Source organism: Eschscholzia californica, unplaced genomic scaffold, assembly GCF_041429995.1.
Source record: "Eschscholzia californica isolate CP2 unplaced genomic scaffold, dmEscCali1.0.p SCAF_2, whole genome shotgun sequence".
NCBI classification, from domain to species: domain Eukaryota; kingdom Viridiplantae; phylum Streptophyta; class Magnoliopsida; order Ranunculales; family Papaveraceae; genus Eschscholzia; species Eschscholzia californica.
Genome location: NW_028238309.1, coordinates 26,620,866 through 26,639,969, shown reverse-complemented (window position 1 = coordinate 26,639,969; position 19,104 = coordinate 26,620,866). Strand labels below are relative to the sequence as shown.

The window sequence follows — 19,104 nt, the reverse complement described above, 5'->3', positions numbered from 1 at the left end:
TTTCGCGAAGCTCGGTCTTTCTTTTTGGTTTCCCAAAGCTGCGTATTCTTGAGCTGATTTACACAGAGCTGGTAGATACTGCTGATGGTAAAACCTCTTTTCTCTGAGGTTGTTCTTGCCAGAAATGACTCAAGTTTTGATTGAAGGATCCGTGATTTGTTCTCCCAAGACACGCTTCGCCTTCTGCTCATGCAGTTAATTTCCCTTTCATGCGCAATTGTGTGGCGTCATAGATCCGATCTTCTGATCATGCGCTTTCAGCGATACACCTTTAGGTAACTGCACAGGCAGTTCCATCATCATCCGTGGATACGTGGTGTTTCCTCAGTGGGGGAGTTAACGTGTTTCCTTGAAACCCGCTGATATCTCCTTGAATCTCACTCGTCTTGAGCTGTGCATATCCTTTAGTCATTATTCCCTGTTGGGCATTCCCGAGAATCATTCGGTCTTTGCTTTAATGACCCCTTGTCTATTCCTTCCCAGTATAAATAACCTACCTTGGCTCTTTGACCTTTGACTCCTCACCATCAAAAATCAGAGAAGGTCCTTCCTTTGCAAATACTTTCCAACTTTGTTATTTTCCTTCTGTTTTCATTGAAGACCCGACATGAGGCCTCTGTTTGACTTCATACTCGCTACCTGCTCGGGGGAGGTTTTTCCATAATGACCGTGGTAAAGAGTGGACTTCTCCATAATGGTCGTGGTAACCCCATGTCCCATTTGGGTAGATTCCACAAGGAAGTAGGGTTAGCAGTGCTGCCTCCAACTAGGGTGCTCTGGGCAAGATAATGTTGACAAGAGGGTTATTTTTATCTTGGTTGTTTTCTTGCCTTGGCAGCTCTTCTGGAAAGGGGTATCTAGTAACTTCTCAGCTTTTTTTCAATCGAATTGCGCGACTGCTTTTTTGGCCGTCCACGTTCTTGGGTTTTTTCCTCGCCCTCGACTTCTTCCTGAGGGTTTTATTTTGTTTTTGCAATTTCTTCTGCAATAGACCTGAACGCCTGTTGTAGTTTCAGTGTCCTTCTCTGCAGTTTCTTCTGTAATAGGTCTTGCCTTGAAAATTAATGGAATTAAGTTTCGCTTTTATGTTGTTTCTCTTGATGTTTCCTTTTCGTGCGTCAATCTGTTGGTATTAAATTCACTTATGTCCGTCGTGACTCTTCGGTGGTCGTGCTCCTTCATAATCGCCCTTCGAGCTATAAATATGCCTTAAAGTTCAGTACGAGTATCTTACAATTCTCGCCATGGGTCTCCTAATGGTTAATGGAACTCTTCCCAGTGGCGACGTGAGGGTTTCTTTTTCATGGTTCTGAATGACAATGATTCCTCTGTTGAAAACTTGTGCATGGAGGTGGCCGGTGAAGGTTTCATTGAGATCCTTCGTCCCCGAGACCTTCTAGATGATGATAATCTTTTTGCATTAGCCGTAGCCCATCCTCTCTATCCCTTGGTTTATTCATTAATCGGCGTAACAAGTGCCTCTTAACCTGCTCTTTTTTCGACTGTCGGGTTTTTGGTTCGCCGTCGCGGGGGCGGTCGGTTACTTGCCGTGATTATCAAAGCCTTGGTGGTCGTTGGCGGTCCTCCTGCTACTCCTTTCTCTTCTTCTTATGTGCCATAGTCGTTCATGAATGATGTTTCCCTGTTTTATATATATATATATATATATATATATATATATGTGTGTGTGTGTGTGTGTATGTATGTATATACCAAAACAAGGAGTGAATTTGATTAGTTCTACGCTTACTAATGCAGTTTTCCCTAATCTTACTACGCATGCTTCAAATGATGTCCCCTGTAAAAAGAATAACTTAAATCTATTCTAGCATGACCTAGGTTTACTAATTCCTTCTGCAAAATAGAACTCGAATTAGTGTAACTGTATAGCTTTGAATGCTTTTTGGGTCCTGGTTTTCCCCCTAATCATGGTTGCTGCTCCCAGGGATGTTTTTCGTTGGTTTAACACAACTAGTTTAGCTAGGACTTCTCTTTGGACCCCTGGTCGTGGCTTTCGCTACCAGGGCTAGTTTCGTTGGCTTGAGCACAACTAGTTTAACTAGGACTTCTCCTTCGACCCCTGGTCGTGGCTTTCGCTACCAGGGCTAGTTTCATTGGCTTGAGCGCAACTAGTTTAATTAGTACTTCTCCTTGGACCCCTGGTCGTAGCTCTCGCTACCAGGGCTGGTTTCGTTGGCTTGAGCGCAACTAGTTTTCGCCGGGACTCCTCCTGCACCCTGGTCGTTGCTTCCGCTACCAAGGTTGTTTTGTCTGCTTAAGCATGACTAGTTTTGCAAGGACTTCTCCTTATACCCCCGGTCACCTTAGGCAGGGCAGTAGGTTAACTAGGACTTCCCCTTAGGATCCTCAGTGGGGACTGCGTTTCACTCGAGTAAAGTGAGTTTAACTAGGACATTTCCTTACAAGGTTTCTGGTGGTCGCCGTAGCTACCAGAGCTGCCTAATTTGCCGGCTTGAGCACGGTCAGTTTAACTAGGACTCCTCCTTAGGATCTTGAGAAGAATCAGTTGTTGCTAATGCTCAAGGTAAAACACTTCCTCGGTTTCTCTTTCTTTAATTGATACCAAAAAAATATCAAATCTCAATCAATTCAGACTTCTCATACACATTATGCAAGAATTACCTGCAGGTGCGTTTTCTCTCTCTAGCTACTTTTGGGTAGCAGGGGTTGATAAATCTTTACATTTGGAGTTTAGAGAAAGAAAAAGGAACAGGAGAACCAGCAAGATCAGCTGGGTTGATAATGTTAGGTGGTGGTGGTGGAATTTGTCTTAGTGAAAAAGATGGAATTAAACAATGAGGGAACGAAAATGAGAGATAATAAGTCACTCACAACAATTATTAGGTGCTCAGTTTAGAGAAAGAAAAAGGAACAGGAGAACCAGCAAGATCAGCTGGGTTGATAATGTTAGGTGGTGGTGGTGGAATTTGTCTTAGTGAAGAAGATGGAATTAAAAAAAGAGGGAACTGAAAAGAGAGATAATAAGTCACCCACAACAATTATTAGGTGCTCATGTTGGATGTCTTCGTGTTGCTACACCTGTTGATAATTTACCTTCAGTTGATGCTCAACTTTCCCAATCTCATTATCTTCTTCAATTTTATGCTTCTCAACAACAACTTTGTAATCCTTTATCTCCTCATCAAAGACAACAACTTGACAACTTCTTTGTTCTAATTACTACTATAAGTTCATCTAAGATTTCCCATTTTAATTACTCTTCCCATGTTAATTACTTTTAGATTTCTCTCTCAAGAATGTTTTTTTTTTCAGTCACAATATTTGCTAGTTTTGTGTTCTTTTAAAGAACAACTTCAACAACATGTAAGAGTTCATGCCGTTGAGGCAGTCATGGCTTGCCGTGAAATTCAACACTCATTTCAAGCTCTCACTGGTGCGCTTTTTTGTTTATTTGGTTCGTCCATGGTGTGTTTGGTTGTTGTTAACAGTAGCAGTCGAATGAAGAAGAGGCTAGGGTTGAAGAAGTAAAAGTGATTTAGGGTTTCTCTGATTTTAGAGATATATACATAGTTGACTGGTCAAGTCAAGCTATGTTCTGACTATTAGTCAATCCGAGAGTCAAGGCCCAACAGGAAGTCAACAAGCCAGCTCGTCTGAAGGCACTCTTGTCTGAAGGCACTCACAAGGACATCTGAAATAAATCAAGAAGATTAGTTGTTAGTTAATTCTGTATAACTAAGTCTGTTATTATAACATAGTTTGTTATAATAACAACTTTACTTTTTCTTTTATTCCTTCTCTTAGTATAAATACTAGTTGTAATAGAATTTATCAAATGATTGAAATAAAACTAGGGTTGGAGAAATTCATACATGGTATCAGATTCCAGGCTAGGTCTTCATCAAGTTTTTCTCCCAAAACTCAAGAACAATCACCAACATTTAACATCATCTCGCAAAAATTAAACATTCAACATAGCAGAAGATTAAAATCAGTTACTACAAGCACTAAAATCATCAAAATTCAGCAGTGATTAGAAAGAAAACTCACTGTTTTTTTCGTACAATTCATCAAGCACATTCATGGCTTCCGCAAATCAAAGTTATCTCCCTCCAATTTCAGCAGTCACCAGTTTCATTACTGAAAAGTTGGATGATTCCAACTATCTTATGTGGAGAGACCAAGTTGAAACAATGTTAAATACCTATGACAACAGTTTTGTTTAGAGATTGAGGGATTATGGTCTAGAATATTCTTATACTACAAAGCTAATTTGTATGGTTGAATTATATTGGTGCAACAAGATACTTCGATATTGGAGGTTATAGATTGAGAAATTGTTGGTTATCAGAGTATCTGAGGTTCTCAGGTTCTCAGGTTATTGTAGAATGATTCTCGAGGGTTGGTTTCTTTATGACTTGTATAGATGTTATAGCGGTCTTCCATTTTATTTTATCGTGTTATAGACAACGATTATATTTTTTTCGGGATTATAGTGTCAACGCCAAGATTGACTTGTATATAGTATAGATGCCTTTATTCTTTATTTTCTTATATTATGGACAGCGGTATTTTCTTATATTATCGAGAATGGTATTTTCTTAGAGGATGTCTTCATTTTTCTTTATCTCTTCATATCAGGGATAATTATTGTTAGAGAATATTATTTTCAAAGTTGGAAGAGGAAACATATGTGTCAGCTTATTCTATGGTTGCACGTATTACTGTTTAACCTCATTTTCACTTCATAACATTATAGTTCTATAGAAGAATTCGGGATATGAAGGGTTGGATCTAGTTTGTTTATAGAGTTTAGCCAGATTGATTTTTGTTAGATGCGTTGAGTTTGTGATTTCAGAAATATGTTATAGTTTCTCTCAAGTTCAAAGTTGGTACATAAACTAGACAGAAGAATAGACAAGGTTGGTTAGCTATCTTCCTAGCATATGGTCAGATTTCTGAGCATCGTAGTGGCTGATTCGAATGAGATGGCGAGATCACTTATCGAGGGTTCATGTCATTGTCCTGTACATTGTCAGATTCCTCGGATTATAGCGTAGACTTTATTCTCATCATAATGAAATGGTTTGTATTTTTCTTTGGAAGTTTGTGTTCGTCATCATTTACAGATTTGATTTATAGATCTTCTTAGATCAGATTGGCAGAGAGGATAGAGAAGTTTTGTTGTTCATTGATGAAGAATCTCCAGTTCTAGGGAGAACTTTCTTCTTATGCAGAGTGTCATGATGGAATAGTTCAGGAGATTCTGTGACGCCCCAGGCCTTAGCAGTTGTCGATATTGTCCTCCCTTTGTCCACCACCACGCACAGGTGGTAGGAGGTTTTGTTCTTGGCCAGGACTCCAAGAGTCCCCCCAAAAGGCCTCGGTACTTACTAAGCGCCAGCGTACACCTATAGCCCAGGCTCTGGACACTCTCGTGAGCGATGTGGGACTATTACAATCCCCCCACCCTCAGCGAAGAGCCGTCCTCGGCTCTGATACCAAATGTGACGCCCCAGGCCTTAGCAGTTGCCGATATTGTCCTCCCTTTGTCCACCACCACGCACAGGTGGTAGGAGGTTTTGTTCTTGGCCAGGACTCCAAGAGTCCCCCCAAAAGGCCTCGGTACTTACTAAGCGCCAGCGTACACCTATAGCCCAGGCTCTGGACACTCTCGTGAGCGATGTGGGACTATTACAATTCTGATTTCGGTGAAGTACCATTACGAATAAGGGAATCCTAAGAAATTTAAGAGTTACAGAAGTCTGGGTTCGAAACAGATTATTTTCTTGCACCAATTTTTGTGACGAGTTGTGTTGACATTGGTAATGGTCGTTTCAGTTTTTACTCTCTTCGAATTTCGAGGACGAAATTCCAATTAAGGGGGGTAGTATTGTAGCGCCCTGACTTTCGAGTCGGAGAATCGGACGAGTTGGAAAGTTGGGCAGAACTAGTCGTTTATTTTGATATTTGGCTTTGAATGGTTATTTGGTTGAGCTTGACCATTCGTCGGAGAGAGATCGAGAAATCAAGAATTTTGATTGGTCAAACGAAAAGATCGGACATGGTTTAGCTATTGTTTCGTGTTCGATAATTTTCTTCCATATCGAAATTTAGCGGGACCATATAGTTTCTTCATAGTTGCTTGTGGGATGAAAAAGAAAGAAAAAGACTAAATTAGGGGTTGAATTAGTAAGATATAAATGTAGTGAGATTTATTTATGATGGATATATAATCTAGGGGTTGGAATGCAATTATTTACATGGGCACTTTAGATGATGACACATGGCATTGTTATGGTTTTTAAAAGAAAACCAACCCCACCTGTACTCTTTTCTCACCTCCATACTTATCCACCCAACACGTCACTAACCCAAACAGCCACCTCCTTTTTATTACAATTCTCATTTTCCAAACCATTATCATTTTTCAAACCAACAGAACAACCGAGTGAATGAATGGGTTTTTGTCCGTGAGTTGGTGGTTTGATTTCAGTCGTCGATTTCTTTGCGCTCGGTTGTTGGAATTCGATGAAATTTGTTCGAGGTAATTGTATTCGACTTGTTCTACATATCTATCCGTTCAGAATTTTCAATTTCGTCAGTATCTGGTGGATTTATGATGGTTATATTGATAACTATATAGTTATACTAATTTCAATTGGGATCATAATTTGGAGCTATTTATACGATTATTATTCAATTTCTTCGAATGATTTACGTTCAGGATGATGTTTAGGATATTATAGACTATTTTGGGGTGTTCATATATAGACGGGTTGCTGCCGAATTATTTTACGGCTCAAATTTGATATTTGGATCAGTTTTTATAATGAATTGGAATAGAGATGGTTACCCGAACCTTGCCGTTAACATAAATGGATAGGTTGAGTTATGGATTCGTAACATTAGGTTCATTTTATGATTTGATAGTTCAAGATTCATAGAATTTGGTTCGTTATATAATTTGTCAGCTTATGGGGTATCGGAAATTTAAAATAGAGTTTGTGGGAAGTTGGTTGGTTTATATTCATTTCAGTTATTTGATGAGACGTCTCAGTGAATTGTATAGTGCCAATAGGACATTCCTAGTATAGTTTCATTCATTTTATGCATTCTTGCTCTGCAAGAGGACTCTTAACAGTTATGTAACTGTCAAATGACCGTTTGTCCTTTCATATTTCAGTAGGACTAATAAACTGCAATAGGGAGCTCGAGGAGAAGTGGAGCTTAGTCAGGAGCATCATTGGAAGCGCAAGAAGAGGTAGGATCCTATGAATCTTACTTGGAGCACGGGTATTCCCTGTTTCACCATTATATATATAGTTAGTCATTTTCTTCTTTTTATAGTTCTCTAGTTCAATTTATGACATGATATGGTATGATATGTATGTATGTGGTGTACTCTATGTTATGGATGTTTCTCTTTTCAAAACAAATTTCTTTTCTGAAAAATAATCACATGGAGGCAGAATCGCTTGATCTGTGTGATCGTTTTGTGTGAATTGTAAACACGTGGTGGCGGAATCGCTTGAGCTGCGTGTATAACATGGAGGCGGAATCGCTTGATCTGTGTTACGTGTAATGGTTGTTTTACCACGGGCATTGGTTGGTCACCTTGTTTATTTTATGTTATGGATTAGCCATGAATTATGTCAAGGGTTACACTCGGTGCGTGGCCAGCCGTTTGGTAACGACCATTCTAGTTTACCCGGAATGGGGTCCGGAGAGGATGGGAGTTGGGGTATTCCGACCCTTGGAGTGATTAGGGGACTGACCCAATACCATGCTTGTTTATTTATTCTGCTAAACCACTGGTGTGTGTGGTTTGAATTCTGTTGTGAATGATGCTTACAATGTTTTCACCGAAATGAAAGAGGGTGTTTACCCGAGTTTTCTTAATAAGAAAATACTAATTCCCTGAAAGTGGACACTTGTAAAAGTTTGGCTTTAAACAGGGTTTACCCTACCTTGAGACATGAGAACGCTCATCTCCTTTTGGTTGATGGGACCTTTAGGAGGGCTCTGTTCTTGTAGCTTTGGGAGCCTATCAGATCATTTAATACTATTATAGGTTCATGCATATGTTTGGGTATTCTTCGAATGGTCAATGAGTTACCTTGCGAGGAAGCGTCAGATCTGGCCGGAGATAGGACGCGCCTCAAGATGAGATAATTGTATCGCCGTGTGTATATGGCTCTGCTACACGACGATGCTCTTATAGTCGTCTGGGTAAGTCATGACATATTCTAAGCGTATCATTGTTTGGGTGAGATTTACTATTCGATGCGTATTGAGATCACAAGCCAGCCCGATGGGCGATGATGACGAAGGGAGGGTTACGGAAGCTCTTACCGGGGTATTACGTGGATCCATGTGTACACTGCAGTAGTCAAACGTTCGATAAGGTGCCGCCTGCCTACGCACTGACAAAGGCCGAACGGTTCTTCCTAGCCGAATAGTAGGTGACCCCGACTGAGGGCGTATTCAGCCGTGATCTTGGTAAGCTAGAAGAATTATCTTACTATATTGCTTTGCTTCGTGTGCATATTGATATCTCTGTATATGTATGTATATATGTAAGACTTATAACTATTAATATATTAAAATGTTGATGTGTGTGGTGCGGGTAGGATGTCTAGGTATCCTACTGAGCTGACCTTCGGGTTATCTCATTCCTGTTTGCTGTTGTTCAGTTGCAGGTATTGGTGACCCGGAGTGACATAGTTTACTTCGACGGCTCACATTATGTAAGATTATAATTTCTATTATATTTTCAACATAATCACAACGTTAATATTATATATGTATCATCTAGAATATTTAGGATCGTTCTCTCACTCGTTTGCGATTGTACACATGTAAATAGTATGCACATTATCACTTTTTATTTGAGGCTATTGTTATTTAGAAGTTTGTGAGATATCTATGAATGTTTGACAGGTTTTTCCAGGTTTGATATGTTCAATTTATAGAGGAGACTCTGTCCAAATTCAGTCTCTTCTGTGAATTTTTCATATAAATGAAATCAAGTTGTTTTTCTCTTTATGAAAACTATGTTTGGGTTACATATATTTTCCGAGCATATTTTCAAAAGGTTTAAACTATATTTGATTTTCCGCTGTGTTTGTTCTTGATTTGTAACCCGTGATGAGAGTTTTGGCTTGGGTTTATATTTAAAACTGGTTTGAGTTAGTATTAGACCGAGTCGAGTTTCTTTTATAAACTGCCGGACAAACCGCGATTCGGAACACGGGGCGCCACAGTTGGTTCAATTGAAGAACCACCTTAGTTGAAATTTATCAATGGAGTTGAGCAAATCAATCCAGAATTTCAGCAGTGGAGGAGCAAAGAGAGTACTTTATCAAAATCAATTTACTTTGATATATATGGTCTTCAATCAGCAAGAGAGATATGGAATTATCTTGATCTAACCAATAATGAAGGTCTCGAATCAAAGAAAGATCAACTTAGAAGGAAACTTCAAACAATAAAAAAAGGTGATGCTTCTATAGCAGAATATCTAAGGGAAATCAAGCTTATTTCTGATTCCTTGCTATCTGTTCATGATAAGGTAAGTGAATCTGAACTAGTTAGAATTGCTATTCATGGATTATCACTCGGATTGGTGGTTAAACCTAGACTCTTTTGTTAGTTGAGTGATGAACAAATCACTCGGATTGATGGTTCCGAATAAAAGAATGGCCGTCGGTAGGTGTCGGTGCCGTTGTCGTCACCGGAGAATGTTGCACTCTTTTTTAGGGTTTTGTTTTGGAAGAAAAATTAATTGAGATTCTTTTTGTTTTGGAAGAAGAAGATGAAAGAAGCAAACGGAGGTGAACGTCACCCACATTAAAAAACCGATGCTTATAGAGAACTCGGGTCAATGGTCATTGACCCGAGTCAATAAAATTTCTGGATGCTAACAGCTTTTTGGGCCGGTGCCTTTAGAAGCACCCTCAACTTATTCACAGAATTGCAACCGTACCAATTAAATGTCCAAATTACATCCTTCTTCATGTTTTAAGGCTACTAAATGTGACCAGCTATTTTATGAATAAGTTGACATACCCTTCTTCATGTTTTAAGGCTACTAAATGTGATCAACTATCCGAAGTATTTCTTTTTTAGCCACCAATATCAATAAACGCCCAATTTTCTTGACAATTTGTTTGTTTCTTAAATTTCGAATTGTTTTGGTCATAATCTATTAAGACCAAATTGTTTATGTAATTCTCTTTTTTTTTTTTACGAAGTATTTATGTAATTTCTATTCAACTAATTTTATGTCTCACTTTTTATTTTCCTAAGAAAAACGCGTATAATTTTTATAATATTGAGATTTTATTTTCTCTTTAATTATTCTTTCATTTTCATTTTTTCAGAGAATTTTTTTAACCTAAAAATCATAATACGTTTGATTACAATACAATTTTAAACTTTACTATTTATGCGGTCAACTACAAGATATGAACAAATTAGAAAAAAACCACAGAAATTGGTGATAAAAAAGTTAACAATGTGGGACAACAATCATATAGTCTATAAATTACAATTAGTTTAAAAGGGAACTCATAATTTAACAAAGTATTGGCAAGTTTTTTGAGAAAACTAATTAGCTACTAGAGAATTTCATGCCTCACTTTTGGACCCAATCCAATGTGTCCATTCAAATGCACAAGGTAGACAATACCGATTCCAACCTTTATATATTTTTGGAATTGAAGTATTTTCTTTTAGAATATTTTTGACAAAGTGATTTTTCTTCTCGGATATTACAATTGCAATAATCTTTGGTTCTTCTGGAACACCCCCCCCCCCTAAGCGTTAGATGCGTTACATTTTGGGTTTCTGATAGCATACACAAAGCACGATTGACAATAGTAGCAATAAGCAACCCATATCAGGTAAATTAAACCAATGTCCCTTACTACAATGTTCTTCATAATATCAAAGTACTTTTCTGATACGTATATATATATATATATATATATATATATATATATATATATATATATATATATATATACTAATCAATACCCAAATACTCAGAGAATATAACTTCATCTTCTTCCAGTGTCTTTGATGTGTTTTAACAATTTTAAAATTAATTTCATTTTGACCCCCTATTTTGTTCAAAAAATGTTGGAACTTTTTGGGAATTAACCAAATTTAAAAGGGGGCAATTCGAATTTACATAATCACTTTTATTAGAAGGGCGATTATGGAAACAAAAAAAATGAACCATTGAAGTTAACCGACAGTGTTAACAAAAAGAGACCAAATATAAATTTACGTAAAATAGAGGACAAAAAAAAAGTTAATCACAAAGTAGGGGGCCAAAAAGGAAATACCTCTTTTTGCTTAAGAGATCGACTACGATTCACATTCATCGTTACAAAACACTGATACATTATGAAAATGTGATAAACACGATAACCACCTAAGTTAAACTAATGATGAAAGAGATCTAAAATCTAACAACATAAAAGAGGTCGAGAAAATAAGCAACAAACGAATTGTCAAAGGAGTTGGAAGTTTCACTAATGTTGGTGGCAATTCTGTTGATAAGTTGAGCCTAAATGTGTTATATTTAGGCTGACTTGTATTTAATAACCTTTAAATTTGGAGAAGGATGTGATTCGAACGTTTCATTGGAGCGGTGACAATTCTGTGAATAAGTTGATTTTTGATGGATTATATGTAGAAGTCTTCAAAGAAGGAGAAATTTAAGGATGTGAAGATCTCACAGGAATCTCATCAATTCCTCACCGTTGATGACTCGAGCTCATACCTCCGGGTATGAGCTCGAGCTCATCCAATCACCCCCTCAATTTCTATTAGAGCATCTCCAATGGGACACTCTAACAAACACTATAAATCCTAATTGTCAAGTGTCAATAGAAATTCTTTTTCCTAAATGTCAATATAGAGACACTCTAATTTTTGTTGGTCTCTAATGGAGATCTCTAAAGTCTCTATACTTAATACACATGTCCCTCTTCAATCCAATAGATAAAAAATAGTTGAAAAATAAAGTTTTCTATTGGTTGGAATTTTAAAGTAACACTTAGAGAGTCTCAAGTAGACACTCTCATTTTGGAGTTTCTTTCTCCAGAAACTCTATAATAAATGTGTTCACCTCATATTAGAGTGTCTAACAAAGTGTTCTGTTGGAGATAGTTTTTTAACAAAAACTCTAAAAAGTCATATGTGGCACTCTAAGTGTTAGAAATTGAGTGCCCCATTGGAGATGTTCTTAGTTTAAAATTTTAGAGTGTCAGTAGGTGGCACTTAGAAAACTCAAGAAGACACTCTAGCGTCTCTATTGAGATTTTTTATAATAATTGCATCCACCTCATAATAGAATGTCTAACAAATTATTTCATTAAAAATTTTTTTTTTTACAGAAGTTCTAAAATTTCTCATGGGACACTCTAAGCTTTAAAGAGTTTGAATTCCGGGTATACTTACTAGTTACATTTAATCGGAATGTGTAGAGGCTCTTTTGATTTATGTATTGGCATCTCGGAGTATAAATACAAAAGCTGTCAGTAAATCTAGCTTGAGCATTGAATGGGAAAATCATAAATGCCAATAGTTGGACAAGTTGGACAACTTGGACAAAATGATTGTGGCTATCCGATAAGGTTATCCACTGGTAGACACCGGATTTGACCAAAGTTAAACTTGACAAGCTAGTTGACCACCCCAAATTCAAAGTTGTTTCTTTTTGGTACACCACCAAATTCAAATCTACTGGCCATTAATTGGTATCTAATTAAGATATGCCGTTTCTCAACAAAAAAAAAAAAAAAATTAAGATATGCCGTTGAGGTGTGCCTAACTCGCCAATTTGAGGCTTGTATTTGACTAGTTCATAATTTGAATCCCCCTTCTAGTAATAAAAAGGTTTGCCTAACTCAGCCAGTTTGGGACTTTTATTTGATTAGTTTCTAATTTGAACCCCGCTTCTATTAACAAAAGGTTGAGTGTATCCTTCATTTTCACTATAACCCTTTTTGCTCTCTTTTTTCCAGTCTTTCATTTTATACCCTGCATTGAACGGAGGTGTTCCAGACAAGAAAAACAAAAATAAAAAATTGAAAGAGAAAACGACAATTGTTGATGTCAGAAAATGGTCTTCCGTTAGATCAGCATGAACCAGGGAGTTGATGCATGACAACCTCTGTTATGCTGAATGTTCTGTTAAGTCGAGCCAGATTCAGCCGAGTGCTTCTGCCTCCGGTTTTGGTTCTCTGCTCCTTTGCTCCTCGCTCTTTGCTCCTGCTTCCACCTCCTTGTTCATGCTTACTACACTTGTTTGTCTGTTCCTAAAGGGGAAAAACCTGCAAAGGGTTAGAAAATCGCTCCGACGCTGAAGACAGTCAGGGTGTTCTTTGCAATAAAAGAATGAATATTGATTGATCCTTTTGGGGGCGAGTTGTGAGAACTCAGAATTTCTTGTTTCTATGGTTTAGAGATCGTGTCCTTTGAAGGACGATTTGGGGGCCTTTTATAGGCTTAGAGGCGGCGATGATTGTTGTGGAGGGAAGTTTTCCCTTTGTGTTTATCTCGCATCCAGGATAGATGAAAGTTCCTAAATCAAGGATTTTTCGTAGATATCCTGCCGATGTGATAGATCTTTGGGGAGAAGCTTCCTCCCTTGGACGCGTGAAGTCCAAACTTGCTTAAACACTTAGAGATCTGTAGCAGACTGAGATCTCTGTGGAGATTCTAGGATTAAGTCGGTCGATTGCTGGTGCGCTTTGCCGTCCCAGTTCTGGGTGTAAGGCATCGACCGAACCTACGTGGACCCCCTTATTCCTTTAGAAACCCCAGGGGTGATTCGTTCATGCCAAGGACGTTACAGGACTGGTTTCCCTAACCGACCTCCCAGTTAGGGGAGTACGTGACGGATCATCAAGGGATCAGCTGACCTGTTACCTTAAGCCGTGTTGACCCATTGGACTTCAGGTTTGATCTTGACTCTTCAGACGTTAGTCAACGTCTGGACATTTTATGCATCATCAACAATGTTTCATTTGTCATTCCATCTGTAACAATCGAGGGAGAGAGTTTCTTATTCTGCTTCTTCTTTTACGCTAGTATATATGTCTCTATTCAAGGAGAACATGTGAAAGTCTGTTGTAGAACGAGAGACAAAGAGAGAGAGAGAAGAAAACAAAGATAACGTCGACAATGTTACTCTAGTCAGAGACTTCAATAATCCTATTTTCCTTTTTCATTTTTTAGTTTTTTTTTGTTTCCGGTTCTTTTCCCAGAGTACCTTTGACGATGGAGATCCTCCATGTAAGTGATGACAAAATATAGAGGAAGCGTAAAACAAAAAAGTGTGTAACTAATAAAGAAAAATAAAAAAGTGTGTAACTAGAAAAGAAAAATAAAATCAATTTCTCTGAACAGAATAATGAAAAATGGGATCAACTAGGATCTGATAAAATGTTGAAGGTCAATATCTTAGCGTTAAGCGAAAATTACTCGTAATTTGTAGAGGTGATGCCATGCCAGATACATTCCGACCAGATTATAAATTTATAAACCTAACTCATTTAGACGGAACAAATCTACTAATTCTTTGATTCGAGTTAGTAAGAGGGATCTTAAAGAAAGAAATAGAGGCTAATAACTAAAAGAAAAAGACCAATTGGCCTAATTTAAAGGGAAGACCATCACTTTTTCTTGGAGGGACCCAGTCTACTTTATTTCTGAAGAAAAATCTATGGATATTACCAATCAAATCTCATTACATCCAGCTGGTTGCCTGCATCATAGTCATCTTGCCAGATTTAAAAGAAATTTGTGTTTCTTTTTGGAATATAGAAAACGTTTCCACTTCAAACTCATGTGAACAAGGGGGTAACTTTGTAGTTCAACACACAAAAAGGGGGTAACTTTGCCTCTTATGACCTAGTTAAGTGGAGCTTAATACTCGTTATTTTCGTGTATTTACGAAAATTTGTACTATTATTTAAAACTATACTCAATATTACATTAAATTAGTGGACACCCATCCTAAGAAATGATTCCGGATTTACATCTTCTACATTTAATCATAATACTATGACCAGAGCGAGACTATACTCACAGATATCTGTAGAGATATAACTAGTCAGCACGAAAAAGGATAGGCAAACAGGGAACATGCATACATGATACATCCCAAAATAGTGGGTACCACCCTCTTTATTTGACATTATCCTTAGAGGAATCCTGGTTTTGTTCCCAAAGTAAATCAATATAAGTACCACACTTTGGCAACCAAAGATGATACCCCAACTAGTAGAATTAAGCTATATACTCCAATCTTAATGGCTCTTCTTCCTCTCCCTCCAGCCACTCTTCATTTCCTCCTCCCCCTTCTCCTCCTGTTATCGGTCTCCGTTGTTGTTCACTCTCAAGTTCCTGCAAGCAAAACATTTACGGTCTTGAATCAAGGAGAATTCGGAGATTATATAACCGAGTATGATGCAAGTTACCGTTTTTTAAATATCGCGGATCGTTCAGATTTTGCATATCCATACAGACTATGTTTTTATAACACTACTCCTAATGCGTTTGTATTGGGCATGCGTGCCGGTCTCCCAAGAGATGAGGACTTGATGCGTTGGGTTTGGGATGCTAATAGAAACAACCCGGTTCGCGAAAACGCTACTCTCAAGTTTGGGAGGGACGGGAACTTAGTCCTAGCCGATGTAGATGGCCGAATCGCTTGGCAAACCAATACAGCCAATAAAGGTGTTACTGGAATGGCTTTGAGACCAAATGGAAATTTAGTCCTTCATGGCAAGGGAGGAAGAATTATATGGCAGAGTTTTGATTACCCCGTCGATACCCTCTTAGTGGGCCAGTCACTTAAATTGGGCGGTCGAAATAAGCTCGTTAGTCGAACATCGGATAGCAATGGTTTTGATGGGCCTTACAGTATCATTTTAGATAAAAAGGGGTTCACCATGTATGTTAGTAATTCAGGTAAGCTTCTTCAATATGGAGGTTGGGGAGGTAAAGGGCTCTTCAATGTTACATTTGATGCAGTCCCTGAAGATCGGAGTATTACTGCTTATGAGTTAACCCTTGCTTTTGCCGAAGCACAAACACCTAACTCTGTTCCAACGTCGAGACACTTACTTCAATCACGACCATCAACCAATTCAAGGGGTATTATACTGAAGAAAGTCAATTATAATGCAACTTTATCATTCCTAAGGTTGGAATCAGATGGAAATCTCAAAGTCTTTACTTACTACACCAACACAAGTTATCAAAAATGGGCTGAAACCTATGCATTTTTTGGAGATGATGTGAGAGAGTGTGGGTTGCCATCTAAGTGTGGTTCATTTGGGTATTGTGATAAGAAAATGTGTATTGCTTGCCCAAGCCCGAAAGGTCTTTTGGGTTGGAGTGAGAATTGTAAGCCACCACCACCGCCGACGGTGGCGGCTTGCAAGAGTACTACCGCTCCGAACTATTATAAGATTGTTGGGGTTGAACATTTCTTGAGTCCATATGAAGAAGGTCAAGGGCCTATGAGGGTGGATGCTTGTAAGGAGAAGTGTAGTAAAGATTGCAAGTGTCTTGGGTTCTTCTATAAGGAGGAATCGTCCAAGTGTTTGACTGTGCCAGTGCTTGGTACTCTCATTAGAGATGTTAATACTTCTCATATTGGTTTCATTAAGTACTAAAATTAAACGGATTATTTTGAGAATATAATATATATATATATGGTTTGTATAATTAATAATGTTGCAATAATGTCTTCAATTTGGAGACTTTATTATCAATAAAAACTTTTCAAGTGTTATATGTTCTTGATTGTGTTATTTGTTTTCTCCAACTATGAAATCTGACTCATTTAAGTTTAAATCTTTTGAGTTAAAAGCCTAAAAGAAACCTAGTCAGATTTATTTATCCCAATTCAAAAATAAGTAGAAGTTAGTTTGAATTCTAACAAAAAGAGCTGCAACTCAAACTCTTCTACAACAAAGATCGACGAGTAAAAGAATAAGAAACAAAACTTATAATATATCTGACTTCGACTAGCATTTTATTCCTACACTTCCACAAAAAAAAATCTTTGAAGTATGTGGTGCAAGAAATGTTATGTGGAACACAAAATAAATGCCCACCCGCACTACTTGATTATAGGGTGGGACCTGAGTTAATGGCTTGCTCTGTTCTGGAAAAATTTGGTGTCTTTTTAATTAAGAGGTTTTGTTTTTTGGACAAATGAAGTAAGGATTGGGAAGGGGGAGGGAGTAATCCTCCCTTACACTTTTTAGCTGATTTCAAGTCGGGTGAAATTTCACACAAAGATTACAAACCAACATTGATCTCTCATGGTCTATATGGAGAGAGGTGACATGGTTTGTACATATAGCGACAGCTGACGCTAGCCGGATATTGTTGGTCGAGGATGCTCAAGGACTGTATCAAGCATACGAAGTACTGCTTACCTTGTCAGAAATACGCGAAGGAACACAAAATGCATCCGACCGCAAGAAACCATGCGGGACCTAGGATTTTGCAGCGACAGCTAACACCAGTCGAGTATTCCTCTAGGTTCTCCACACACCTCTTCAACTAACTCATGGAAGCTTGAGTCATCAACCCAAGCATTAAAGAAATGAAAGGGGCAATGCGACTTAGTATTCAGAGGCTCTAAAGGTAAAGTAACAGGGGAGTGGTCAGAAATTCCTGCCGTAAGGAATTTATCTTTAGCCAGTGGAAACCGGTCTAACCATAACGAGTCGATGAGGGCCCTATCCAGTTTAGAACTAATCTGGGTGTGGCCTGATTGTTTGTTAGACAAAGTAAAGAAACAACTTCTATATGGACAGTCAAGGAGGCCCAATTGGGTGACACAATCAAACATATCAAGATAATTTGGCTGTGTGTATGATTTTCTCTTTGTTTTTCATGTGTCGCTAGTATAGAGTTATAGTCCCCCATTAGGAGCTAAGGCTCGTCACTATGAGCAAGTAATAAAGTCATTTCATGCCACAGGTCCTTCCTTTAACGTGAGAATTACTACCATAAACAATTGCAAACAAAAATACCTCCTGCTTGAGTGCTTACTTGGCCAGCTATAAGTTGTTTTCCCACATTAGATACTCGGAAATCGAGACGACTTAGATCCCATCTTATCTGGAAAATTTAGAATTTTTTGAAGTAAAAAACTCTTATTAACATAACCCAATATTCAGGGCCGGCCCTGACAATTTGGTGGCCCGAAGCGGACATAACAAATGTGGCCCTCTAACTTACACATGCATATAAATCGAGTGGAACTATAGTTGGGCTAACCCAGACTGCAACCTGCTTCTGCCGACCTATGTTTTCTTGAAATTTATTCAATTTATACAAAAATTTGGTAGGAAATATTCCGCCTATGGCAAGGGTTCGAGTCCCTTGGGACACTTTTAAATTTTATCTCCAACTGCTTCTCTTTCAAATGATTTTTTTTTGTTGAAAGTACTTCTGTTTTAAATGATGGTTTTAGTTTTTGTTTGAACCGCAACTAACATTTAATTTGTAAGAAAAGTTTTTCAAATTCACATTTAAGTACGAAAATAGATATAGAGTTGATTTTACAAAAAAACAGTACCTCTATATTCGTTAAGTAGGATCCGACAATAAGTTTTGAGTTAGTGATTCGAAGACTTCTTTACTAGATTTTGAGTTGCATAGACATTCAAGAATTATGATATTAGTTGAATATGAGAGACCAGAACTCTCAAGAGTATCACATAAATATGTAGCTTAGGTACCCTATGAGTAGCAAAAGCCTTATATGGCTTATTCGGTTTCTCGATAAAACTAAATATGATAATAATGGTTGGAATGTGGGATGAGAAAATTAAGATTTAAATGATTCAATTGTAATTTTATCACAAAAATAGATAGATTCGTCACATTAGCCCATTTTTTAGTTGATAAATACCATCTAAGGATATAAAATTAATCACAATGGATTAAATTTAGTTAAGAAATCAACTATTAGATTGAAATTTATTCTCTTCCCCTCTAAACAAAAAGAAATATTTTTCATTTGTCTAAATTACATATATGAAAATATCTTTTATTTATATCCGTCCAAACTAT

The 19,104-nt window shown here is 37.8% G+C and overlaps 1 protein-coding gene across 1 annotated transcript; it reads left to right on the top strand.

Moving 5' to 3' along the window:
- The first annotated feature begins 15,229 nt into the window (after window positions 1-15,229).
- On the top strand, window positions 15,230-16,810 carry LOC147557173 (EP1-like glycoprotein 2). The gene has a single exon (XM_086658156.1). The coding sequence runs from the start codon at window positions 15,315-15,317 to the stop codon at window positions 16,683-16,685; it is 1,371 nt and encodes a 456-aa protein (XP_086514282.1). The 5' UTR covers window positions 15,230-15,314; the 3' UTR covers window positions 16,686-16,810.
- The last annotated feature ends 2,294 nt before the right edge of the window (window positions 16,811-19,104 follow it).